At 42.0% G+C, this 27,125-nt stretch overlaps 1 protein-coding gene across 4 annotated transcripts in view; it reads left to right on the forward strand.

Annotated features, from left to right (window-relative positions):
* Window positions 1-24,400, forward strand: part of MPPED1 (metallophosphoesterase domain containing 1) — a 63,120-nt gene extending 38,720 nt beyond the window's left edge. For all 4 annotated transcript variants that reach the window (XM_039571291.1, XM_039571290.1, XM_010410268.3 and 1 more), the window contains exons 5-7: window positions 11,810-11,925; window positions 16,504-16,617; window positions 20,153-24,400. In XM_039571291.1, the coding sequence (XP_039427225.1) occupies window positions 11,810-11,925; window positions 16,504-16,617; window positions 20,153-20,271 (349 nt within the window). In that variant the 3' untranslated portion in view covers window positions 20,272-24,400. The remainder of the gene's footprint in view (window positions 1-11,809; window positions 11,926-16,503; window positions 16,618-20,152) is intronic.
* The last annotated feature ends 2,725 nt before the right edge of the window (window positions 24,401-27,125 follow it).

The raw sequence follows: 27,125 nt of genomic DNA on the forward strand, positions 1-27,125 counted from the left end.
AAAAATGAAAGTAGTCAGTGGGAATAATAGACTCTACTCATTATTTAGAAATGAGGCATCTCAGGTTTCAAAAATTTTTGAGAGAAGTTTGGCATCTAAGCCTACCTGATGTGGCTGTATTACTGTGGCGAGAATGCTGAAGGTAGTTTATTTCAGGCATTCAGTGTAAGGTAGGCAAGACATGACAGATGTGTAAGAAATAGCAACATGTTCAGGAGAGAGAAAGAAAAGTTCATCATCCTGTTAAAGTATATTATCAGTCTGAGGCACAAAGATACAGGTTTAATTGTATTTTAACAGAATGTTGGAGTGATATTTTTATTTCCTCTTTCATACTTATGAGAAGCCATTTTCCATTTTGGAAGTGCTGCTTCTAAAACGACTTAAAACCACAATGCACTGTAGTTTAGTCTGCAGCATATGAAAGATCATAAGCATCGTTTTTCCTGCAAAATTATTTTGATGTATTGAGCTCAGCTGTTCAGGGAAAGTGGTGGGGAGAACTGAACAATACGGAGCTTCTGGAGTGTGAAAGGTTTTGCAGAGGCAGAAAGTGAGATTTAACATTCTGGCTGTTTTAGCATCAGAACTGATCACTGGATCATTTTTCTCCTTATTTTTTCTTTTGTTTAACTAAAGAAATTTTTAGCTTAAATTGCTGCATTTCATGTGATAAATTTGTCTTGGAAAGTGATTTTTTTTCTGCATGACTTGAAAATACAGGAGATGTGAATGTCATTCATCAGGCTCTGAGTATACAGGTGCTATTGCTTATGTGAGCAATCATACAGAATTCAGGAGAGGTCTTTTTAATGAATGCTTCCATACAAATTAAGTGACTGAAATGAATTAGCAAGAATCGTTCACATTTCTGAAAGAAATGCATGGAAGAAAATAAAAATTTGTTAACTCTAAGTGGATTTTCTATACCATGTTGAACGAGTATAGCTGTTATTAACTAATTAAACTCTGCAATAGGTATGTGAATGAATGAAAATGTAGACTGAACTACATCTATTGTAGTCCATAAATATCATCAAAGTCAAACCAATGCAATGATTTTAATTATTAGGTATTCCTGAGTCACAGCAGTTTAGAATATTCCTTTTTTTTTCTTTTCTTGTTGATGAACATTCCAGAAAATGTTTTCTCTCAAATAAAATTTCTTCCCAGCATTGCCTGGGGCTGAGGAGTCTGGAACAGTTCAATCCCAGAGTATCACAATAGAGGAGAATCAGTAGTTTAGACACCTCTTGCATGTTGTGTATTAGAGATGTGGATCAGTTCTTTAACACATTTCACTGTGACCTCTTGCAGGGGGAGTTTAGGCAGTTAACAAAGCCAAAAGTGCTTTGCATCCGCTTTGCAGTAAAGCTCCCCACCATGTCTGTACGAGTGTGCAAGACACACTTGTGCATGTATGCTGAATATAGACCAGAAATTATGTTGATTTCAACATAACAATTTTGGGCAAATCCTATTTCTTGTAATGTCTGAACACATTGCGTGGCTTTGTATTTCTTCATGGGAGTGGAGATTTGCATTTACTTGCTTTTCGATGTTCCTGGCTTTAGTTAAATTTGAGAGCAGTGGGAAAATATATTGCTTTAGTTTAATTAGCTTGGTAGGAAAAAGTCCTTTCTTGGGCAGTAATTATTAGTTGTATATTATTAAAAGGAAGTAGTTCACATTCAGTTACTTAGCAGAAATAATTGAATCTTCTGATCCAGTAAACTAGCTCACTTTGGATTCAGCTGGTTTTTAATTTAAGACCTGTAGAAAAGGAGACCTATAATCTCACTATGGGGAATTAGCTTCACTTTCCTGCAGTTCATAAACCACAAGAGTGAAATTGCTATCCCCCACAGCAGTTTTCTCTTTATTTTTCACATTTGCTTGAAAGTTTAATTTTATGAGACAGAGCTGATTTTAAAGTTTAAAGTGCCTTTTTTGTTGTTGTTTTGCTGCTTTTTCCCCCCATTTTTTCCTTGAACAAAAGGACTACCAGCTCTATCGGTAGTCTGTGCTGTAGTCTCAGACAGCAGCAATTTCAGGATGTTTCAAAGATGTAAACAGAGTTGGGCACTGCGATGAGCCCTTTGGCAATAGTCCAAGAGAAACACAAATAGCCAACTAGTTTGGAGCGGGTCTATGTGGAGCTGATTCTCAGCTGGAGTAGCTTGGCAGTGCTCCACCAGCTTTTGAACCATTTACACCTGGTGAGAATCAGCCTCCCTACTCCGTGGTAGCTTGTATGTGTGCATTTTCCCCAGGTTTTGACACAGTAAAGGTGTTACTACATCGAGAAGGAGATGGTGACTCTACATGAAGAACTGTAAATAGAACCACTGCCACAGGAATTAACTGTAACACAGCTGAGTTCTTTCTCTTTTCCCTGACTGGATTTTAAAGGGAAAAGTAATTTACCACTTGTGAAACTGCTTAACATCAGAACACTTCCTTTGGAATTGCTGTTCATAAATTATTTCATTTAATAAATTAGCATTCTTTAGAATGAATTAGAATGAGGATTTTTTTCACCACTAAGAAAGCAGAGTAAATTGGAACCAATCATAGATTTGTTTAGATTGGGAAAGACCTCTAAGATCATCGAGTCCAAACATAAACTCAGCACTGCTGGCGCCAACACTAAACCTTGTCCCTAAGCACATCTACACCTCTTCTGAACCTCCAAGGCTGGTAACTCAACCACCTTCCTGAGCAGTCCCTACTAGTGCCTGACCACCCTTTCCATGAAGAAATTCCTCCTGATGTCCAACCTGAACCACCCCCCCCCCCGGCACAGCTTGAGGCCGTTTCCTCTTGTCCTGTCCCTTGTTCCCTGGGAGCAGAGCCTGATCCCCCCTGGCTGCCCCTCCTGTCAGGGAGTTGTGCAGAGCCAGAAGGTCCCCCCTGAGCCTCCTTTTCTCCAGGCTGAGCCCCTTTCCCAGCTCCCTCAGCCCCTCCTGCTGCTCCAGCCCCTTCCCCAGCTCCGTTCCCTTCTCTGGACACGCTCCAGCCCCTCAATGCCTTTCTTGTCCTGAGGGGCCCAGAGCTGCCCCAGGATGTGAGGTGTGGCCCCAGCAGTGCCCAGCACAGGGGACAGTCACTGCCCCGGCCCTGCTGCCACCCCATGGCTGGCACAGCCCAGGTGCCATTGGCCTCTTGGCCCCCTGGGCACACCTGGGCTCATGTCCAGCCGCTGTCCCCAGCAGCCCCAGGGCCTTTCCCAGCTTTCCAGCCCCTCTGCCCCAGCCTGGAGCTGCAGGGGGTTGGTGTGACCCAAGGCAGGACCGGGCCCTTGGCCTTGTTGACCCTCAGACCATTGGCCTGGGCCCATGGATCCAGCCTGTCCAGATCCCTCTGCAGAGCCTTCCTGCCCTCCAGCAGATCCACACTCCCACCCAGCTGGGTGTTGTCCATGAACTGACTGGGTGTGCACTCCATGCCCTTGTCCAGACCATCAATAAAGATATTAAACAGGACTGGCCCCAGTACTGAGCCCTGGGGACTCTGCTGGTGCCCGGCCCCACCTGGATGTGGCTCCATTCCCCACCAGTCCCTGGGCCTGGTTTTACACCCAGTGAGGCAGGGTCCTGTGCAGGCGATGAGCAGCCGGTGTCTCCAGGAGAATGTGTGGGAGATAGTGCCAAAGGCTTTCTGAAGTCCAGGGAAAACACATCCACAGCTTTTCCTTCATCTGCTGAGGGGTCACTCTGTCACAGAAGGAACTTGGGTGGGTCAAGCAGGAGCTGCCTGTCACAAACCCACGTTGGCTGGGGCTGATTCCCTGCCTGTGCCATGTGATGACACACAGCTCTTGGGTGGATCCTGTCCAGCCCTGTAGATTTGTGTGTGTCTCTCAGTGTGTAGCAGTCATTGACTATTTCCCCCTGGATTATGGGGCTCCAATCTGCTCCCTGTCCTTGTCTTCCAGCTCAGGGGCTGGGTACAAGGAGAACAACCTCTCTGTTAAAGACTGAGGCAGAGAAGGCATGGAGTACCTCTGCCTTTTCCTCAGTCCTTGTCACTATGTTTCCCCCCCGCATCCAGTAAAAGATGGAGATTCTCCTTGGCCATCCTTTTGTTGCTGATGTATTTATTCATTTTTTTTTACTGTCTTTTACAGCAGTAGACAGATTAATTTCTATCTGGGATTTGGTCCTTCTACTTTTTTTTCCCTGCATAACCCACAACATCCTTGTAGTTCTCTTGAGTTGCCTGCCCTTCTTCCAAAGGTCATAAACTCTCTTTTTTTCCTGAGTTCAGACAAAGCTCTCTCAATATTAAAACACAGGGATGCACCTGTGTGCGTCAAATATTTCTAATTGTGTAATTTACATCAGACAAGTACATTTTTTAAAGTATCTCAGATTCCTAGATAGCTGAAAGATAGCTGTTAAACATGTAGCTTTTTGGTATAGAAAGTTATATTGCAGCAGTTTGTTTCCACGACTGCACTGTGGAATGAATTTAGGACTGTGGGAAAGCATAAATATGGAATTTAAGATTTCTTGGATTTTGTTCACTTCAGGTAGACACATGGCATATGAAGTATCAGTATGTGCTTTTTTAAACAAGAAGTAAGTTCATCTGTTGCAAAATTTGAAACATGAAAAATAATGCACTTCATGCATATATGCACACGTTGCATTAATTTATTAGTCTTGGAAGTGTTTTTATGCTTGTTTAAATCAAAGTGGATTTGAATTTTTTAAGTAAAAGAAGGTAAAAAAAAGGGAGGAAAATCCGAAAAGAACTGGCAGACAGTTAGTCCATATGGTCTAATTACTCCTGGTATTTTGAGACAAGAATGTAAACCTGGTGAATTACTAAACGGAGTAACTCTTGGGCCTGACTGTAACTGGAGGGCTCAGTAACTCAGTGGCTACTCTGAGAGCCTTTTTGTTGTTTCTCAGGGCACCTATTACATATCCTACATATTTTAGTCATGTTTCATCTGGGAGAGCCCCTAAAAGGGCTCCTAGGATGGCAAACACCTGCAGGGGACTACAGTAAACACCAGCTAGTTGGAAGTGTGGAAGAACATCCTTTTTCTTTAGCTGTCTGGGCATCTGACAGTGAATAACCATAAAGATGCCATGCATAGCTGGGCCTCAGTTTCTTTTTTCCTTCCAGATTGGCCCATTCATGGCAAGTTTTACATTTAAAATGAGATGGTGACTGTTCTGTGAACAGAGGGGCTGTTAACTCCTCTTCTCTCCTAACCCTTCTTTCTCTGACTGCCAGTTATCAGTACCTGCATTATGGGCTGGATAACCTGGCTGTATCTATATTTTTACATGCTGAGGATCAGAGACTGAGGCAACAGTCTGTGACACGTCAGGGACTCAAGACCTTACCTCTGCATGAAATCCCTAAGACTATACTGAAGGTCTATACAGTTCTACATCTGCGTCCTCAGCACTGAATCTTTTGACTAATTATTCCAAATTAGCTTCTACCTTTGTTTGTTTTATTATTTTTAAAAAATATCAGATGGGGTATTATCATTTGCCTTCCAGCAGAATGAGATAAACTATCTGCATTTGGTACTGGCATATTTTAAATTCAGTCTTTCATTAATTTTACTCCTTACCTGTTACCTTCTCGTTTTCTTATTATGAAGATAAAGTAGATTTCATTTTATTTTTCATTGTTTTATAACAGATTAATGTTTAGAAATGATCAGTTCCTATTAGTCATAGCTCATTCTTTCTTCTTTGCAGTCAGAGCTGTATGAAATCCTTTACTAAACAAAAGATGAATGATTTCATGTGTAACTCGAATTGCAAGAGAAATAATTACTGACAAAGGGCCATACTCAGATTTTTATCCTTCTTTCCTTTTGTGAAAACAATAATTTAATTTGATTCAGAGTTTCAAGAATGACAACCTTGGATGCAAAGCAAGTAAGGCAAACTTCCCCATGGAAGCAGAGTTGTGTGTTACGTCCAGCAGAGGATCTGAGTTGCATCATTTCCATTTATTAGTTGTAAGGCCTTACCTTTCACTAAAAAAGACCTGGTTTCAATATTAAGAATGAGAAAATTTAAATTTCTTTCTTGCATAGTTTAATTCTTTTTGCACACTGCTGTTGTCTAAAATCACACCACCCTTGCCTCCCTCACATGGAATTTAGTAGTAATATAAATCTTCTCGTGCTCCTCAAGACTTCTGAAACCTGTTTTTCCTTAGATCTCAGTTATGTTTGGCTCAGATGCCAAGATGTTGAATGAATTTTCAAAGCCTATAAACAAACAGTGCCCTGCCAGTCATTCTTAGCACCAATGGCCTGATAGCTGCTTTTGTCCTTTCTGCTTTGGATGGCCATTCTGCATGCAAGGAAGAAAAGACAGAAAAATTCGTGTTATTTCACAACTACTTTAGATGAAATGGCCTATACCAAAAACCCCCCCCAAAATATGAACTTTTGGGAATGCTTACTTGGAGGGAAAGTAGAGTAAAAAATCATAGAAATACTCACTAAAATAGTTAGTTACTTACTGAGGAAAGGCTAAAGGCAAATGCAGAGATTGGGTAGATCCAGCTTATGCAGTGGTGGGGAATGTAAAAATATGAACACCTGAAGAACCAGAACACCGGGCAGACAGGGAAGGGAAGCAGTGTGTTTAGTACTGTACACCCATGTTCACAGCACTGTAGCTAGCTATGATAGTAAGATTATATCAAGACCAGGAAAAATTAGACTTAAATGTCCAACACTGAGTTTTCTTGGGCTGGGAATCAGGATGTGTTGGAGTTTTGCCAATGTTTGACACTGTTGAATCTGCTTTTTGTGCTGCATGGCCCTTGACCAGTCACTCCTGCCAGTATGGCTTTCAGCATGGGTAGTCCAGTCTTGTATATATGGAATATTTGCTTTTTTCAGGAAGAGGAGCAAGATAGAGAAAGGTGATTTGGTCCATTCTTTTCCCACCGAGCTTCTTGACAGTCACCAACCAGTATCTGTTTATTTTCGTGTAGAAGAAAAGTGGCAACAGTTGTGGAGAAAAGACTGGAGCAAGTTACATGTGTTTGTGAACCTTTGAAATTTATTTGGTAAGCAAAGGAATTCTAGTGAGAGGACTTGCCTTTCAGCTGCAGGAAAAAAAAAATATAGGTAACAATAGAAATCGGGGGGTCCATTGTGTTCAGTTCTGCACTTTTTGCTACCACAGTGTTTGCAGGATGCTGCCCACCAATCCCATCGATACACCACTGCTGTTCAGTCAAACCACCCAGAGCTCTCTGTGGGTACTGGGCTTTCCCCTTGGAGTCAAAGAGAGTAATTGGTGCCTACTGGTGGCAAGATTTGTGTTACTCCTCTGGGCAGCCTAGAGGCAGCTGCTGCAGTAAATCTTGCAGCTCTTGTGTTAGCTGACACCCCCCAGCCCTGCAGGCAGTGCCATGGGGGGTGTTTCTGGGAGTGCCCACTGGTTTTCTGCCCTGTTTGTTTGCAGGGATGCCCAGGTACTGTGGAGAGTCCCCTTGAACTGGAAAGAAAGGAAGCCATTCTTTAAGTTAAAACGTTTAAATTGAATCAAGGTAATGGAGAATCGAATTCCACTCTCTCATTGCTTGTAATAGAAAAATCCATGTGCACTGATAGTTCTCCCCAGTCAAGTATCCCTTGTTTGTATGGCTGCCTGTCAGATTGAGATGGGTACCAGTGGTTTGAAAATGGGAAACCTTCAGTTTTCACATAAATGGCAGGTCAAATATGTGTGGTGCATCACCACCTTTTACAGTAGATCACATGTAAAACTAAGTAAAGCCCCATTTAAATGACAAAAGAATTCTTGTGCTACATGTTAGCTCTTTCCAGTAGTAGCTGAATAAAAGAAAAAAAAAACCCTAATAAATAATTAGGGTGGTAATATGTTTGACCATTATTTTTTCAGTATGACTTTTTTCTGTTACTGTTATAACAGAAATGATCCTTTCAAAGACAACTAAAGTGCTAATGATAGCTAAGAAGGTCATTCCTAGGAGGTTAAACTGGTTTAATTAGAATTTATGAGAAGGTTACTATAGGAGTGCAGAAAGATGTTAAGGGGTTAACCTATAAGAGATTACATTGTAGTCAGTGTTCTGTTAAAGTTTGAATTAATTTTTCCCATGGGTTTTTCACATTCTAATTTTCAACTAAATGAGACATCTGTTTCAGAAAAGGAAAATTTGCTATGGTTGTCATAGCAACTATCATTCTGTAAGAAAATTATTCCAATGGTTACTTTAGAACAGAAAGATAGAAATTCAGTACATAAAGCAACATCCGATTGCTAGCACAAACTCTGATAATTCAGCCCTTTTTGTGTGGCAGATTATTTGACCTGCAAAACTTGTGCATGTGTTTTAAACATTAGGTTAATTGTGCTGTAAACAAATTCACCTCTGATATATTTTTCCTCTGGAGTCTTACATGTAGACAATCATTATTCTTATCAAAATAATAAAATGGTTGAATTTCAGTAGAGTGTTGGAGACACTCAAACTGGTTATTTGAAAAAGGTAAGTCCTAAATCAAAGTACATTTCGACAGATGAGTGCTTCACTTCAAAGGTGAAATACATTAATGAGGTATGTCTTTAATTGCCAAATAAATTTTTCTTGGGTTGGTTTCTTTTTTTTTTTGAGAATAGTGGATTTTTCTCTTGTAGAACATACATGACAATATTTTCATTGTCAAATGTAAAATATTACTGAAAAATACATTGTAAAAATAATTACACTCTTCCTGAGTATGCACTAACAGGGAATACAGAAATTCAGTGCTTGATATAAACAATTTAACTTTGTTTTCAGGTTCTATCATAAATGCAAATTTTAGACAAAGTTGTCTTTGCATGATACCCAGGTCATGGACTCATTAGTGGGTATTAGAGAAGAAGGCTTTTTCCCTACTCAGAAACTTTGATGGCTGTTTTGTTATAAATTTTCAGAAGAAGGGACTTGGGGATTTATAAAATCCCTATGTGCTTATAAAGATGGTTTTTGCTTTGGGGGTGGGGGCATTGAAGTGTGTGATTTGTCTTTCTTCTCTCCAATGTAAAGCATGCCAACATCCTCCGCTGAATCCTTTCTTGGACCTGTTTTTTTTTTTTTTTTTTTTTTTTTTTTTTTTTTTTGCCAGAAATATTCCAGACATTTCCTTCCATCTCGGGATTGTCACAAAAGACAGCATAATGGCAAATCACACAAGTTGTAACATCTCCCCTTCACAAAAGAACAGCTCCAGCATGCATAACTTACCAGCCCCGCTGCAGTCACCACAAAGGGAGCGAGGGAGGGAGGAGGGAGGGACGGGGGAAAGTGCTTCTTGTCTTAATAAGCAGATCATGCCTATTCATAAGTGGAAATGGGCTTTTTTAGAAAGTGGCCCTGTGTAGTCCAGCCCTGGCAGAGGCAGGCAGAGGCTCTCACAGCTGCGGATGCAGTTTGTGGTCATCTGGATTTCAGCAGGATTAAGCTGGCTTTTGGTGAGACCTGTGGCAGTCATGATTATTTATCTTTAAAAATGCTTTACTGTAGTCTTAAAATAATTATTCTGTGAGTTTTTGACCTGTGCTTCTTGGGCAAACACTGGTCTTTCCCCTCAGTTTCTTTTCTGTGTCTGACATACCTGTGGGATGGTTGCCTCCCCTCACTTCCCATTGGGGAACCGGGGTCAATCCTGTCCCAGCCCAACAGCACCAGACCAAGTGAGGGATGGAAGCAGGGATGTATATCCACTGAAACTGTCCATGAGTTAAAAAACATGATTTACTGTGCTGGCACTTCTTTTGCTACTTATTTGTCCTTGAAAATATTTTCTGTCAGTGAGATATTGCTGCTGGAAAATGTGCCCTGGGCCTACAGATGATTTGCCAAACAGTTGTGTGTTTTTGTCTTGGTGAAGAAATACACTTGGCATGTTAGGTGTGGAATGCAATCTCAAGGCAGGAAAGGATGAAGAGTTTAGAAAAAGCCAACTACTGTATATTTTTACGAAGCCTCCCACTTCTGTAATATCCAAGCACCTCACAAACTTCAGGTTTTTTGTTTTCAAGGCATTCCTCTGTGGTAAAAATACTTTCCTTCTCTCAGTGCTGAGCTGAATGTAAGGAGGGGCTGATCCAGCTCCACAGAGCTTGTATGATTGCTGTGTGGCAATGTCACATGGTAACACTGCTGGTACCTTGCTGAACAATAAGCCAGTTAGGAGACTCCTATAATTGTTTAGGAAAAGACCTTTGAGATGATCAAGTCCAGCCATAAACCTAACACCACTAAACCATGTCCCCAAGTGCCACATCTACACATCTTTTAAATGCTTCCAGGCATGGTGTCTTAGCCACTGGCCTGGCTGGCCTGGCCAGCCTGTGCCAGGGCTTGACCTATCAGTGAAGAATTTTTCCCAATATCCAATCTAAACCTCCCCTGGTGCAACTTTAGGCCATTTCCTCTTGTCCTATTGATTGTTACCTGGGAGAAGAGACCCGATTCCCACCTTGCTAAAGCCTCCTTTCAGGAAATTTTAGAGAGATAATGTCTCCCCTGCGCCTCCCTCTAGACCCTGGCAGCAGGAAGTTGAGAAAAGGCTGCTTGGAATGTTGAACAGGTAACCAGAAAAGTGTGACTTTGTGGCCTGATATAGGGATGTGTCTTTATCTTAGCCAGCTGCCTTGGCCTGAGCAGTGTTACTCAGAACATGATTTGTGCTTCACAGCTAGTGCTGTTAGCATCTCTTCTTCACACACCTTCTTCACCTCCCTCATCACAGCTTCTGTTCAAAGCAGATGTTCAAAGTTTCATCTTTTTTTTTTTCTTCTGGGACACCTGTTTCTCAAGACCCTGGTTATCCAGGGCATGTGATGAAGAGGCAGGGGATGAGAAAGAAAGCCTTTCAGTCATCAGTAGTTGAGCCTCTTTTTGTCTGTGGAAGAAAAGCCTTCTGTTCATTGTTCTTCAAATATGGTATGGCCAGAAGATGTCAGTCAAAAAATTATTAAAACTTCCAGCCTAAAACTAACCCCTCAATTTTATGACCTAGAATTGGAGCCTAGACAGCAAGACGTAATTTAACACTGTGACATAATTGCTGTGAAATATCGCTTTTTAATCAATGGGATAGGAAGATAAATTGTGTTCTGACTGGCAGTGTTACCGTCCTGCTGCTCCATGATGCACTGCTCCATAAGTACGTTTTAAAAAATGTAAATGCCTGTCTGATAAGAAATCCTGAATATGGAAAGTCTTACTTAAAAGCAAGTCAACACACCAGAGGACAGAAGAAATTTGTTTGTAAGAGAAGCAGCAGCATTCTTGTTCTGATGGGATGTATCCAATTAGGGAAACAAAGCAGCAGAGATGATGTCTCTGACTTTGGAGCAGGATCTGTCATGGTGCCAGGGTCTGTCCTTGTCCAGCTGGTCACAGGCTAAGGGCCAAATGTGCTGGGAGCCAATGTGAAACATAAATCATGTGTAGGTGTCTGAGACAGCTGTTCTTCTAAATGTTGTGAGAGTCAGTGTGATAATCCACACATGGAGGTCTTGGTATCCAGGGCTTGTAAGTAGTTGGAGGAATACTGTGAATATTTTACTGTATGCTGTCTACTGGAAGTGGGGAGGACTGCATGGATTTGCCATTCAAGTTAAACAACATTGCTTGTATGGAAAGAGGGGATTACTGTGCACACAAAGAAGAAAATGAATGCTATTTGTGTCTTCAAATTCCATGGTAGTAAAGAGTCAACCTCAGTATTTTAATTAGATAACCAGTACATGGAAGTACTGCTGAAGACATTCTCCTCCTCTCTTGGCAGGCAACCTTGGTTTTATGGCTGGGGCTTTAATCTTCCACGAGGCCAAGCACTATTAGAGAAATGGAACCTTATTCCAGATGGAATAGATATTCTTATAACACATGGACCACCTCTCGGTAAGAAATTATAGTGCTCTTAGCTGTGTGTTTCAGATGATTATATGGTAACTGATGGCTCTCCTTAGAAAAACAGTGCAATCCTGACTTAGAAAAGTCAAAAGCAACATGCATACTGATTTCAGCAGCTCCAGGACTTCAGCTCATGATTACCTGTGTCACCTCTGCTCAATGGCTTAAATTAAATAATGGCTTAAAAAGTAAAACCTTAACATAAAAAGCCATAATGAGCTTTATAAATAAGCAGGGTCTAGTTTTCCTATGCATATGTCTAATCTGCCACTGGTGAAATTACTAGATTGAAAGAGTGGAGCTTGTTTGAATAGAAATGCAGGATTAGGGTCTTATTTTTTATCACTTTCTCCCTGACTTGCAGTAGCATTCTCCCACCAACAAGTACCTAGAATCTCTATTTTTCCTCATCATACTGACTTGGTGCATCTTCTGCCTCACAAATCCAGATGCTCCCCATTGTTCGCCTGTTCTTTGGACAGGATTGTTGAACTGCTTATCTGTAATACAATTTGGCAACATGAACACATCAAAAAGAAATAGTTTTGCATGTGCATTTCCCAAATATTAATACAGGTGATATAAAAGCTATCTATCTACAATAAGAGATTTCTTGTATTTCTAGAAAATTTTGACATTACCTTTGCTACAGAAATAATACAATCACACAAATTTGTCCAGATTCAGTGAAAGCTCAAGGCTTTTAAGGTTTTTTTTCAATCTATTTAACATATAGCAGTCTATATTTAATGGGAATGTGTGTTTGACTATCGCTAATTTAGTAAATGGACATGAACAAGAAGCATGTGCTCAAGTGTTCTGCTGAGTCTTACTGTGCTTTGTGTGAGTTGAAGGCAGTTGGTTTCTTTAAACCTTTAGATTCCCCAATTTCCTGAAGCTAAAACCCTCGTCTTCCACCCTTTCTTCTCTTTCAGAGCTCGGAGGAGAAAGTATCTAAAGGGTTTGTGTTTTGTTTTCTTTAGAAAGACATGTTTGCATTCCACTGCTCACTAATCCTGGGGGAAAGTAGTTCTTTGTAAGCAGGGTTTCTCACAGTTAGGGGGTTGTGTTTTGATTCTTCACCTAAGTGGAGTCTCATGCCATGCCATGGACTGATTTTACTATGAGCATGTATTGTAAAAGTGGATGTCAGAAATTAAGTGTTTCAGCCCTTAAGAGATATCAGCTCCAAGCCATTAGTATGGGGGTAATCCCTGTCAGAATCCAAGGCATGATGCTGTGTCTTTCATGCAGTTTTATTTATAAGTCATATTTAAAACTTTTTCAGAAGCTTTTTCCAGACTTAGAAAGCCCCTTTTAAAGCCAGCTAACCAACTGTAAAACAATCCAGCCTTCAGCTGAGTGAACATTCACTTGAAATCCCTTGTTGGAAAGTGGAGAGTTTCAACCACCTTGCTACTTTAGCCACCAGGTCTCTCCAGTAGCCTCTGGGATCAACAGAGGGAGGAGGACCCCTAAAGAGCACTGCAGAGCTGGCACTCAACAGACAGACTTTAGTAATAAATTTAATAGAAAATTTAGTAATTGAAAAGTAAATTAGTAATTGCAGTAATTCTGAGGAAGGGCCACCCATCTCCAGTGATTGTAATGGAGTAATGTGAATTCCTCCCATCTGCTTGGCTCAGTATGTGCTCTCTCTTTTTTTTTTTTTTTTTTAATTCTTTATCTTCAACCATCCCCCAAGAATTTTCTTTTTTTTTAGAAGTTCCTGTTCCTTTGTCTCTCTCTTACTGATGCATTAATAGGTGGCTCAGGCACAGAACCCTCTGCCTGAGGGCAGGAGCTGTTGGTCTCCCTGACACCCATGGCAACAAATATATGACACTTCAAAGAAATTAACACTTTGCCTAACTTACAGAGCCACCTTATTGTGCAGCTCTGTCCACAGACCTTTTGGGAGACAGGATCCTCCTTGACCCTCCCAGCCAATTATTTTAACCACAAAGCTGATTCCTGTTGTTCTGATCTACTGATCTACAACTCACTAGAGTTGTTCCTAATGATCATAAATAGCAATCAGTCCTCTTGCAAATTCTGGGTGTTTTATCCAGCATGGCTGCCTAAATTCTGCCCATCATCCATTTTCTGTGCTGGTTTCTCATTCTCTGACTTCAGAAAAGTGTGCATCCTCCTAAGCTAATTAATACTACATTATTGCATAGATTTTAGGTCTGATTTAGATGCAGAAGTACCATTAAGAGTTAATGAACTTTGTTTTTCATTTAGCCATGTAACAAAAATCCAAGTAATTTTTCTCTTCTGTTTTAGAGTAGTGCTTTGGGATGAAACCAGAGCAGGGATACTTGGGAGGTTCACACAGGATGAGAAAGCAAAGGTTAAAACAGCTATTTTTGACCATTTTATTAGTAACCTGCTTATTATTATTTATAAAGAAATGCCATATATTTCATAGCTTATGAAATATAGTATTTGTGATTATGGGATCAGTGTTAATGCTCATTTCCATATCAGCATATTTTTGTTTCTTAAAGATCTGCATTTATGATTCTTTTATTTCTCTTCCAAAAGTTCACTTTCTTTTCTTTGTTTTTAATTTAATTTCACCTTTAAGTCTTCATTTGCAGCTGTCTGCTTGATAGTCTGTGACAGAGATTTATACTTTCCTGACAGCTGCAGAAACCTGTTTCAAGTAACCAAACATTAAAAAACCCCTAAGATGAACTCTAATTGTTAGCTAGGTGTAATCAATTATTCTTAGTTTGTGTAGTCAGGTGTACATAATAAGCTGCAAACATATGGGAAGGCTTCAGAAGGGTGATAATGCATGTAAACAAAAACATGTTCAACATAAATAATGCTTAATTTAATGGAGAAGTTAATTTTATGGATTTTTGTTTGTGAAGTTTTTGAAGTGGAAATACTTTTGGCTTTATATTTGCCACAGACATTTTGACAATTAACTGTTTCAAATCATTGGAGTAGTAAAACCCATGGTTATAATATGTTTACTAAAAAAAAAAAGCATGACTGGATTCCAGAGGAATTGCTGGCCTCACTTTGACATTATAAATACTGTTTTCTCCAGTGAATTTTCACCTCCTTTTGATGGCACAAGTGAGTTCAGCAGAAGGGAGCATTGCTCAATCTGGCTGTAGTTCAGCAGGGCTTTCTTTTTCTACATCCCCTGACAGGTGCCAAGCAGCACCTTCAAGTCTTTGGCCATGATCAGAGCTTCCTCTTTTTGGCACTTAGGATGCCCCATTCCCAACTCTTTTCTGAAAATTGAGCTTAGCTCTCCGAGTAGCTATGAAACAAGTGCAAACTTTTTGCCATTTTGATAAAACCTCACAGTTTACCGAGCCCAGTTTTCAAGCACTGGCAGCTACAGAGGTATTTCTCAATGTGTGAACCTACCCTGAAGCTCTAGTGAATCTGAGAGCTTTTCCAAGAGCTTGAATTGAAAAGACCACAATTCTGGTCTTTTAAGCCAGTTGGCTGGCTGCTTAGCCATGCTTGAGTGGACATCAAAAGTAAATGTATCGAAACCAGGTCCAGGCTCTGTACCTCTGGCTAAAGGCACAATATATTCACACTACTGCAGCAAATCCAAGAGATGCAAAGCTATGACAGGCACGCAGGGAAAATATCAGAACAACAAAATAAAAGCAGGAAGATTTTGTCTTTTAGGTTTCCAAATTTGAGCCTGATGAAAATGACTGAACAATAGGAAGAAAACAGATTGGTTGTTGCAAACACTCCAATACAACAACATCCTCCTTATACTACTACTTGGAAGGAAACATGAGACTTCAGTTGGCAGTAAACATCCCCCTGCAGTATTTTTAGACAAAGAGGCAAGTTGATGTAACATTTCTGTCTATTTTTGTAAGAAATAGATTTTTGCACAATTTTTGTGCAAATAAATGCAGCACTTAAATACATCTTCTGCAAAAGGCCTGAGTTTCTCTTCCTGTCTGAGATCCATCAGTTCAGGCAAGTGGGACTTGCTGTGCCATAAAGTGGTTTAACTTGAGGATGTTATTTTTGGGGCATGCAGTAAATTCCTCACCTGAGCTCCACTACTGTAGGATTCAATGTGTTAACAATATAGTTGTGTTTTTGGCAGCACAGATTCTGTTACATCAGTTCAAGTGTTCAATCTAAAAAAGTAGGTCCCAGGACTGGTTTTAAATAGCTAAATGTTCATTTAAATTCTTTAGAGGCTCGCTGTGGACTTACTGCTCTTTGCACCTCATTTTCTTCAGGAAGAAAAATGGGTAAAGCATTGAGTTATCCCATGAACAACAGTGTGAAAAATGCTTTGATTGCAGTGATTATTCTTTGAAAAACAACTGGAAAGAGTTATCATAGTCCTTTTTATCCAGATGAGCTTTTATGGTTTTCCTCCAGTATTTTTCTTTCCTTCCTCTTCTGCTTACCAAGGCAGACACAGTTTTTGCCACTTCAGTTCTTCTGTGGCTGTTTGTGAAAAGGCATGAGACATGAAATCTCAAAAGTGCTGTATAACAGCACAACTTCGTGGATTACCTGTCTTCTCTTAAAGCTTTCCTTTCTTTTCCAAAGGTTTTCTAGACTGGGTTCCTAAGAAAATGCAACGGGTAGGATGTGTTGAGCTGCTGAACACAGTCCAGAGACGAATACAGCCAAGGCTTCATGTTTTTGGACATATCCATGAAGGTCAGAACACATTTCTTTTTATATATATGTATTTAGAAACCACAAAGAGAGAAGGCTTAACCAGTGTTTTCAAACTCGAATGTCTGAACTGAAGCACTTCTAGAATTCAGATACATATTTAGCTGCATATTCAGAGGTGAAATCGGCTTATAGCCACATTTCAATATTTGCACTTGAGTTTCACTTTCTACTTCTGTAAAACAGGTCAATGCTTCCTTCACAGGGAAGTGAAGTTTTACTGTGAGTTTTAAAGTTAGAACCCAAGTCCACTAGGTACAGAAAGTGACTAAATATTAGGATGGAGGGATTGTATTTTCCTCAGCAGAATCTGTGCTTTACAATAATTCATGTCAGATCTCTGTGTCTCGGCTTCTGTGCTTGTAAAAGGGGTAGGAATGCTTTGAGGGATGCTTCTAAGGCTTGATCTTCAAGATTGTACAATGAAGGTTGTCTCTCCCCATCAGTGTGTATATGAAGTTGAAATCATGAGGGATGCCACCACTGACTTGTGTAGAAGTTCCAAAATATTTATGGATGTATTTAGTTGCTTTGGCAGGGGAAACATTTTATGCCTAGACAAAACAAGTGGTTCTCTTGACTATTTGGTATTTATTGGGGAAAAAAACTGAGTTCCCTTCACACAAGCCAGTAAATGGTGACAGATATGCTCTGCTGAAGTCAGCGACAGCAGGAGTTCGTCTCCAGGCAAAGGGAGAGGTAGATGCTGTCTGTCCTGCTCACAAAGCAAGGCAGCAAGACTTCAAGCAGTGCCCCCACCCCAAGCAGAACGCAGTGGGCTGTGCAGGAGCGAACCATTGGCACGTGAGTGTGTATTATCAGCTGCTCAGTGCTTGGCAGTGTTAACTCACTGGCAGGAAAAGGTACTCCACAACTGCTAGTTTTCTGCTGCTGGGACTGCTCCAGCCTTTGCTGGAGGATCTCTGTGGGTCTCACCAGTGTAGAAATGGCAAAACCGGAGAAGCTGGCCTTCAGATACTTCTGGTTTTGTGAAGAACCCTTCCCAAGAAGTCCCTCTCTTACTTGCTGCTGGGGGCTTTCACCATGGCACATTAGAAGTGACACTGCTGAGAGGGGTGCTGGTGTAAAATTAATGGATAAGATGTTAAGATCATTATTTTATAGCTCAAGGATTAGGTCCATTTTCCTTATGTGTCTCATCTGCAGTGACCTGTTAATGCCTGGTTAATGTCCAAAGTGCTGTTAAATCACAGAGTAAGCAAATAATGCTGCTAGAGCAGTCTTTGATATTCCAACAGAGAGAGGTGGTGAATGCAGTTCAAGCTCATTGTCATTTCAGAAATTGTAAGCCAAGAGGGTTGTAGGGGATATAAGCAAACAGCAAGCCATGAAGCTTCAGGCAGGTAAACAAAATCACATCTGCTAAAACCAAGCCCAACTTTGTCTCTCGAGGGAAGAGAATGGCACCTCCATAGAATGGTAAATCCTGTGAATTAATGAAGTTGGCACAGTAGGTATCAAAACACAGAAACAAGGTACTCTTCTTGTTAACTATCATAATTTAGAGAAAACAAATGGGGAACTGCAGAGCCTGTTTTTCAGTGGGATGCTAAATCTCTGCAGAGGAGAATTCCCATTGCAGGCAGCCTGTGCAAACGAAGCTGCACTTTGTAGAGAGAATGCATGATTTGAACAGATGAGTTCTTCCTCTGAGCGAGCATAGCTACATCTGCAGCAGTCATTTATTGAACATCTGGGGGGAAGAGATGCTTATAAGAGATGTTTCTTCCCTATTCCCTCTCTGCACTACCATGTCTGCCAAAAATACCTCTGCACATGGGCTTGCTGCTGAACCACCCATGGAAGGGACAAGCAGCATGGCAGGGGCTCTGGCTAAAATCCTGGTTTTCCCATTACAGCCAGTACTCCACTGAGGTCATGGCCAAGGCAACTCTGCTAGCAGTAGGGCAGAAGTGAAAGCTGCAGCATTAGGAACCTTCCAGCAAAAGGAGTGTGTTAGCAGGCTGATTTTGTTCTCTCCAAACACATAGCTGAGGAGAAAGAAAGTCCCAGCCATGGTGCTGACTGTCCTCCGTGCATTTTGTGTTTTCCTCAGAACAGTTGTTCTGTGGCAAACAGAAAGGGATTTAAAGAAATGCCTGTGACAGGAACCTGACAGAGTTTTTTCCCACCCTGGTCCCTAATTATAGTGTGGTTTTGCCATGGGAGGTGCAGGAGGCTCTGCATTATTCAGGGTGTTTTAAGGAACCAAAAAGAAAAGAATTTGGCTACTGTTTCTTTGTTTGCAAATTATGCAACTTTCAATGCTTCTGAAAGACACAAAATTGCACTCAGAAAAACCATGGGGTCCTAGGTACCTAGGATTTGAATAGCTAGAACTCAGTATGTATATAGCAATGAATACATTTCACTATTAACTTCATCAAAGGTGAGATTGAATCTTAGTACAAATGCTTTCTACCAAGTGATTTCCCCAAAATCATGCATTTCTGATGATGAATGCAGTTCTTCATATTGAACATAATATTTCAGTGAAAGTTTCCAATATTAAGATTTTAGCTTTCATGTAACCAAGCTTATATTTTTTCCTAGTGATTCATTAAAAGATTTTTGACAATGGAGAATGCGTCTGCTTTTTCAGAACATCAGGGCTGTCAAGGGGCTTCTTCTTCACTTTCTGAAACAGCATTTCACTGTATTTCTACAGGCATTAGAGCTGAAAGCTTGGTTTTCTGCAGATTTAGCTCTGGAATTGTTTGTCTTGGGTGTCTAGCTGGACATGAGATGTAGCTGAAGCTTTTCACCACTGGTGAGACACATGAACGTGTGTGTTCTCCTGTAGAAATGGTACAGTGTTTTAGGGTGTGAATTCACCTTGTCTGTTAGTGCATTAATAAAGCCATTTTTTCTCAGCCTGGACAGGCATTTTAGTGACTTTCCATCAAGTTTGATCAACAAGCTCAAAGGCATAGCAAGAAGAGGTTCCTACTAGGCAAATCCTGCCCGGATGCACTTGCACACGTACTTGCCCTAGTGAAGCAATGCTTTTTCTTCACTGGTTGCTTAAAGAATGTTCAACACAGGGCAGGAAAAAAAGGTGGGAAGATTAGAATTGCCCAAAGTTTGCTGCACTGATGACTGCAAGCCTAAATGATCAGAAGCATGTTTCTTAAAATTCTGCAGTTGCTTAAGCTCTATCTTCTCATCCTTTCCAAAACTAAAAAGGTTTTAAGAAAAAATCTTTGCAGAGAAAAGTATCTGTCTTTCTAAGGAGGTTTGGTGAGCTGGCTGCCAGAGATAATAGCCATTAGCTCCTGACGGCCCATTTTGCATTTCTTACACAATTTTAAAAGTTCTGATGTAGGAAAAATATGGTATTGATTCAGGGAACATTTATGTTTTGCACGAAGAGAATTTTTAAATTCCTTCTGAGTAATAAAAAATGTGGCACTTACCATTGTGTAATAAAAGTAATTAAAAATCAAGAAGATAATAATGAATAATGAGAGTAACCAGAATTTTTCTTCCTTTGTAGGTTATGGTGTCATGGCTGATGGAACCACCACCTATGTGAATGCATCTGTGTGCACTGTGAATTACCAGCCACTTAATCCACCTATAGTTATTGACTTACCTACTCCAAGGAACACATGATTATAATGAGGATTTAAAGTTGTATACAACACATTAGCAACTTTATATTGCTGGCTGAGAATCCCAATAGGGAACCATTCAACAAAAAAAAGCAAAATCCTTCTTTTTTTCCCTGCTAGCTCTTCACAGATAAACTTAGAATAACAAAAGTGGACAAGCAACAAAGACGTTTTGGTGCCAGAAACAATTAAAGACTAACATTTCACCATTAAAATGTTTGTGAACACAGAAAAGTGAATGCATTCCACATATATATAATACATATATATATATATCTATATATATATATATCTCTAGTAGGGGCTTTTGTACATACCGTATATTGGACTTATTAAAAGAACGATGTCTTTCAAAGGAGTGTTTCTTTAAGAAAGTTTGCAGTTTAAACGTAAGTGTTTAGACTAGGATTTGATTTCCTCATTTCAGATGTTTTCCAGTGAGTTCTTGGTAAAATAAAAATGATGGTAAAGATGTTTTCCCTTAATCAACATGGCAAATATAAAAGATGGTGCACAAATGACCAGTCACAGGAGGAAAGCTATTTCTCCAAGTCCTCCAGGTCTAAGTCTTTGCATCTATTCAAAACCAATGCAATAGAGGCCCTAATTCACTGTACTGAAATGAAGTTTTACTACATCTGGCATTACAGATGGCAAGGGAAATGGTGCATATTGCCAGCATGCTGTAAACAGCTCAACATTCAAGAAGGGAGACTGTGTTAAGTGCAGTATAAACTCAGGAATTTGTAACCTGGCCTCACCTGTTAAAGAAAATAAGGATGACATTTCCCTTAAAAAAGAAGAAAAAATATAACTGTGTTTTTGTATGGTAAAGCGATAAGTGATTGTATTTAAGGAAAAAAAAAAAAGAGAAAAAACCCACAAAGAGCCCACCCAATGATTAGTCATGGTTTTTTAAATAAAACCCACTGGGACCATTGGTTTAAAACCTGCTAATGGGACATACAGCCAATGATGAGATTACTGGTTTGAATTTGGCTCTAGTCAGGAGTGGTAAAATGTCATTGTGATCATTTTGTCCCTGGGAAACATAGATGTCAAGGGGAAGGCATCATCCTGAGGTGTAGTTTGGACACTCACTTTTGGGTGGCTGTGAGTAATGGGTACACACCAAAGTGTGCAGAGCAGAGGTCACCTCAGGGGACCTGGTACTGCTGTTTGCCCACTCATGGACACTGCTGAGAGAGGCCCAGGACAAACCCAGTAGAAACCCATCTGTTGCATTGCTTTTGGCTCCAGGCAAAGCAGGGGATGTGTTGGGAGCTGGTTGGGATGGTCCACAGCCAGGGTACTGCCGTGCAGCTCTCCTGCAGAGTTAGAAGAGGTGTTGAAGCTGCTGGGATTTCAATCCTGTCCTAGGCAGAAGCTTAAGAATTGATTACAAAGCCACCAAAAAAACCAAGGGCTTCAGACATGTCCTGCAAGAAATGGATTTCTGCTTTGAACTAACAAACATATCCTTTTGCCTTGTGGACATCCTGAATTTGGGGCTGACAGCATCTAGACATTAATCTTGTTCACACGCTGGGCAGACCACAGCGCTACCCGCTCAGAGTTGGTTGCAGGTCTGTGCATAGCCCACAACTGCACAAATGCCTTGGAGAATTCTGTGTGTTACATGAATGTAAATGTGAGCTTCACATAGCAGCTACATGTACATTATACACTTAAACAATTTAAAATACCTGTGTTGCAAAACCAGGCCACATGAGCTTCGACTCTGAGCAAGGTGGGCACAAACTCTGCTTTTCACTGGCTTCCCATGTGCAGCAGCTCTTCCAGCTGCTGCTGGGAGCTGACGTTTGAGCCTGGTAACTGACTTGTGCTGTGGACCTACAAGAAGCCACCAGACCCCCAGAAAACATGACAAGTCACAGGTCTGTCATTTCTTGTAATCTGTTGGGTGACTGTGTGTCTAAACAAATGTGCTGCTTTTTTGTCCTGAAAATGAAACCCCAAAACAATTGGTGACACCTGCAAGTGGTTTTTGGGTGAGTGGTTCACAAGTGCATGAGCAGTCTGCCATGAATTCAGATGGGGCCACTTTTGTCAGAGCTACTGGTGTAGAAATCTCAGGATCAGCTCCTAAATCAGTAAGAACTGAAATTCATAGTTGAATATGAACTCCTGTCATCATTGGGAAGATGAACAATAGCTTGGTTAGAATAAAAGTGGCTTAGCTAGTCACAATTCAAGTGGTTTGCAACAAATGTGGCAGGAAATTGGCTGTATGTTAAAGCCTGAAATGTTTACATTCTCTCATGGCACTTAAATGTTAAAGTGGGGGGAAGAGGTCCTTTTATTAGCCTCAGCAAAATTTCTATGTCAACCATAAACTATTCTCTTAAAAATAATTTTTCCTAAGGTATCTTCCAAATACTGTGTATTTTTATGTGGAAAGGATATGAAAGCAACTGTTACTTCAAAATATCATTTAAAGTACTTGAGGTATGAAAGCTTAAAGATTATTTAATCATTTTGGCATAACTTGAGTGTTGTAATTTTTGGTCAAGCATGTTAGACAAATAAAGTCTTAAAAAAAAAAACCAAACACACATCAAAAAATAAGGTCTCTTAATGTCCAGCTCATGTGATCAGCTCTGTGTTGGAATGAATGCCATCTTCTCCAGGGGCAGGAGCCAGGCTGTGGGACATTAAAGTTGTTTTGGAGGGGGGTCAGCTGGCAGAGGGACTGGGGACAGATGGCAGAGGGTGCCCTGCTCAGTCTCCCAGCTTCCAGCCGCCCCATCTCCTGCAGAGGGTTACGAGCTCGATGTTGGGGTTGCAGAGAGGGGAAAACAGCAACCACTGCCTGTAATAGGTGGGAGAGAGTGCCAGGTGTGCCTGGGAGGCAGGGGCCTACCCTGGGAGTGCTGCAGCACAGCTCTGGAGAGGTCAGGAACTGGGATGCCATCCTTTGGGAGTGGACAGCGTTTGAGGGAAGGACAGTTTGCGAGTTGGGTGTAAGGACACATCTTCACAGAGAGGGAGGCTAAGGCCAGGTGAATATTTTTATTTTAACTTTGTGGGCACAGAAAGACCTGAGTTTCTGATGTACCTCAGATAAGGAAGGCCGTGAAAAGGAAGATTTCCACAAATGCGGCTGTGCCACTCTCAGCTCTATTTAAATTTGGGATGCCCTCTCAAGTAGTTTCCTGCCCCACCTCCTCATTGCTGACCTTCACTGATATTTATCCAGGTAGCAGCTCTCCTGAAGGAAGGTGTGCTGATGTGTATCACTAATACGTGCATTCCCATCACCAGGCAGAATTGTTGGCTGAGATTAATTCTGGTTCATTTCAGCAATGAATAGGGAAGATATCACTGCACGTCAATGAAAAGAAAAAAAACATGACAAGATTATTTTTACCTCCCTCAGTCACATACGGGTGAGGATGTGAAATGTTCTTTGACTAGAAGGAAGGAGCAGGCTGGAACTCAGCACCCACCCAAGCAGCTGCTTTTGGTGCCCCAGGAAGGATCAAAACCCCTGTCTCAGGGTCATGCTTGTGGACACAGCAGGTGGGAAAGTGCTCTAGTTCTGCTGCAGGAGGGAGCCAGAGGAGATAAGAAGTGGTTTGTCTTTTCCAGTCACTGAAAGCTGCCAACAGTCAATGCAAATACTTCAGAGGAAGGAGGAACGAGACATTCCTTAGAAGGCAATTTTTGGAATAATCTGCCCATGGGGATCTTTGTCCCCCTCCCATTTATTGCTGTTTGTGTGAGAATTTCTCTCTTAAAACCCATATTATTGCTTTCTGCTCAAGTAACTCACACAGAGCAAATATAACTGCAAATGGTCTTTCCTTTCAGGTACATTCCTGTCCCTTTCTTGCAAGTCTCTCTGCATCTGCAATTTTAGTGGTATTTTGGAACAGTGAACACCCTGGATGGTTATGCACAGTGCATTAGAACAACAGTATTTCACTTATCCTTGTACGTGTGCTGCTGCTTGGGTTTATTGACTGTCCCTTTGTTCTCTTTTTATGTGAAAAGTGAAAATAGGAGTACTTATATGCACCTCTTTTGTGCCATCTGTTATTTTGTATATTGCCTGTTATGTTGCTTTTTACTCACTTCATCCAGAAATTAAAATAATTTCAATTCTAGCTAGATTCTATTTCTAACCCTCTTACTTTCCCATCTCGGAAACGCTCCCCTCCTCTCTTTTTGATGATGTGTCATTCGGGAGTTGGTGAGAGGCAGCAGTGCCAGAAGAGGACCTCCTATCTGAGCATCCATCCCTCCTGTCTGAGCATTTAGGCACAGTTCTCTGCTGCTTTCTCTGCTGACTTTTATCCAATATCTTCATTTTTTAGGAGTTTTTTGGGATAATAGCATATATTTGTAACCCCCAGTGGAGCACTGTGGTGAGCTGCCTATGGCTCTAGCTGGGCTTTCTCTTCAAGAGGTGAGAACTGATCTGGACTTACCACAGCCATCACCCTTTCCACTCTGTCCATGTTGGGGATCTTCTCCCCCCTCTCTGTCCTGTTCCCCTGGCTTTGGCGGTACCCTTGGCAATCCTCATCATCCCTGGTTGGGCTTTGCTGCTTGAGGGTACCTCATCCACCACCTGTGGGGAGCTGAGGATGCTGCTGTGGGGGATATGGAGCTGTGTGACATTGGCACAGCCCTCATCCCGCTTTTGGGGTTTTTGTGTCTTAGCTGCTGCCCAACCCATGACCCTTCTTTGCCTCCCATGAACAGCTCTTCCACAAAGGTCTTTATCAAAACTTTTGCAATTGTCCACACCAATTATATCAGCAATAGCTCTTCTGGCCAGGACTTTGATGCACAAAAGCTTTCAAACAGATTAAAGGAAGGGACTTTTCTTTTGCACAAATCGGTCGGCATTGTTTCCCCCGGCCCAGTGAAGTGTCTTCCCTCTCCAGAGCACAGTGGACTAAGACTGAGCAGAGCAATTAACCTCACCACATGTCACTGGGTCTGTGCACACCGTGCCCTTGTGCTCTTTGCTCCCATCCAGGGCCATGTGGGCCTGGTGAGTGGGCAGATGCTTCCTGCCGTGGGAGAAGAGCCCATTCTCTCCCTCAGAACTCTGGTCTTGCCTCTGCGTGGCCTCGGGGACAGGGGGACAGCCATGGGAAACAACAACCCAGGCAGGCTGGCTGTTTTGAGTACTCTCCTTACATTTCTCATGTCTTTCTTTCTGTGTTCTGAATGGGATGAGCAACTTGAGGAGGGCCAGATGGGAAAATGCTGGTTGCTATAAACATGTTGCAGTGGCTTATGGTAGAATCAAGCTTCAAAATCAGAGTAAGGAAAATGCTTTGCCCAACCACATGAGCTGCCCAACACCCAGGGAAGGCTGGGGAGAGTTGAAGGTGATGTTAAAGCACCCTCCCACCAGTGCAGCCCCAAGTGCTCCTTCCCCACTGCAGTTAGAACCTGGCTGTGGGGGCTAGGGCTGGCCCAGCTCACTGAAAAGTGCAAATTGGGACTACTAGGAGGTATCAAAATTGGTGGCACAAACCTTTCCACAGAGGCCACTGGAAGGGCAAGAAGGGGTCTCAAAGCTGAGGTGCCTTCTCTCAATGAGTGCTCCCTTTTCCACAGTGGAGTGGCTGCCTGTGTCCTGGTGGGGACCCTGCCGGTGGGCGTGTGGGGCTGAACCCATAGAGGGGAGTAGGGGACTCCATCTGTGTCTCTGCAGGGCACAGAGCCAGGTGGCCCCAGTGTTGTGTGCTGTGGACTTCAGAGAGAGGCTTGTCCCTGCTGGGTTTCTGTTTCATCCTGGTAGAGCTGCTGCTCTACCAAAACAGACAGAAGGGCAGGGACAGAAAGCAGCAAGGTCAGGTCCTGCATGGCCCTGCACCTCCAGCGTGCTGAGGAGGGCTTTGTGCAGAGAGAGATACTCTCATCTGTGCAGTGTAATTACCCACAGTGGCAAATTTCAGAGTCTCCTGCAAAATTCACCTCCCACCATAATGACCTGGGCCAAATTTTCTAGAAATAATAAAATTATGCAGGATAAAGCAGTTTAAGTGGAGAGGGTAATTAAACCTGAATTTCTATTTTTTTCTGTTCTTTTATAAGGCTGTTGCATGGCACAGGTTGTGTCTGTTATGTGGTATTTTAAAAAGCCATGCTTCACATGTGTCAGCTACTGATTACTCTGCCTTTATCACCAGCTCCTTTGCTTCCCGTGGTCACTCCTGTTGGTCCCTGCCACTTCACACCACTCGCGTTGGGGCTCCCTGAGAAGGACCTCACCATGGACACCCCCACTCTGGATACCTCTGTGGGCTCCCCAAGGGTGAAGTACCAGGGTCAACCCATCTTGGCCTTGTTTTTGAGCCCAGAGACAAACCCCAACACTTTCCCCAGCAGCCTTAGCTCCAAAGACCTGCAACAAGCCAGGAGTGGTGTAGGACAAGGAGACGGGTCCTTCTGCTTGGGGCGAGCCTGGGGACAACTCCTGGCATCACCCCAAGCCTCTCCGGGTGAGCCAGTAAGTGCATATGTGGCAGGTTCCCTCCACTGGGAAGGAAGAGCCCTGTTCTGGGGGAATGAATGCCAACAGCACACAGAGCAAAGGCAGAGCAGGACAGCAAGGTAAAGCATGGCAGGGCAGGGCAAGCCTCCAGAGAAAATTGCCCAGCGGGGTCCACAGCATCAGAGTTTGTTCCATCAGTTTGTGAAATGGTGCAAAACATCTGCCATCCCGATAACCTTGTGGCCTGCTCGTGGTGCTTTCCACCCCTCAGTCACACACCAGGGGATGCAGAACCTCTGCCCTTGCTTGCAGTGCTCTGTAGTGACATACACAGGAAAGGAAAAGGTGCTGTGGAGCTGCCAAGGAGTCAAGAG

This window comes from Corvus cornix, chromosome 1A, assembly GCF_000738735.6.
Source record: "Corvus cornix cornix isolate S_Up_H32 chromosome 1A, ASM73873v5, whole genome shotgun sequence".
NCBI classification, from domain to species: domain Eukaryota; kingdom Metazoa; phylum Chordata; class Aves; order Passeriformes; family Corvidae; genus Corvus; species Corvus cornix.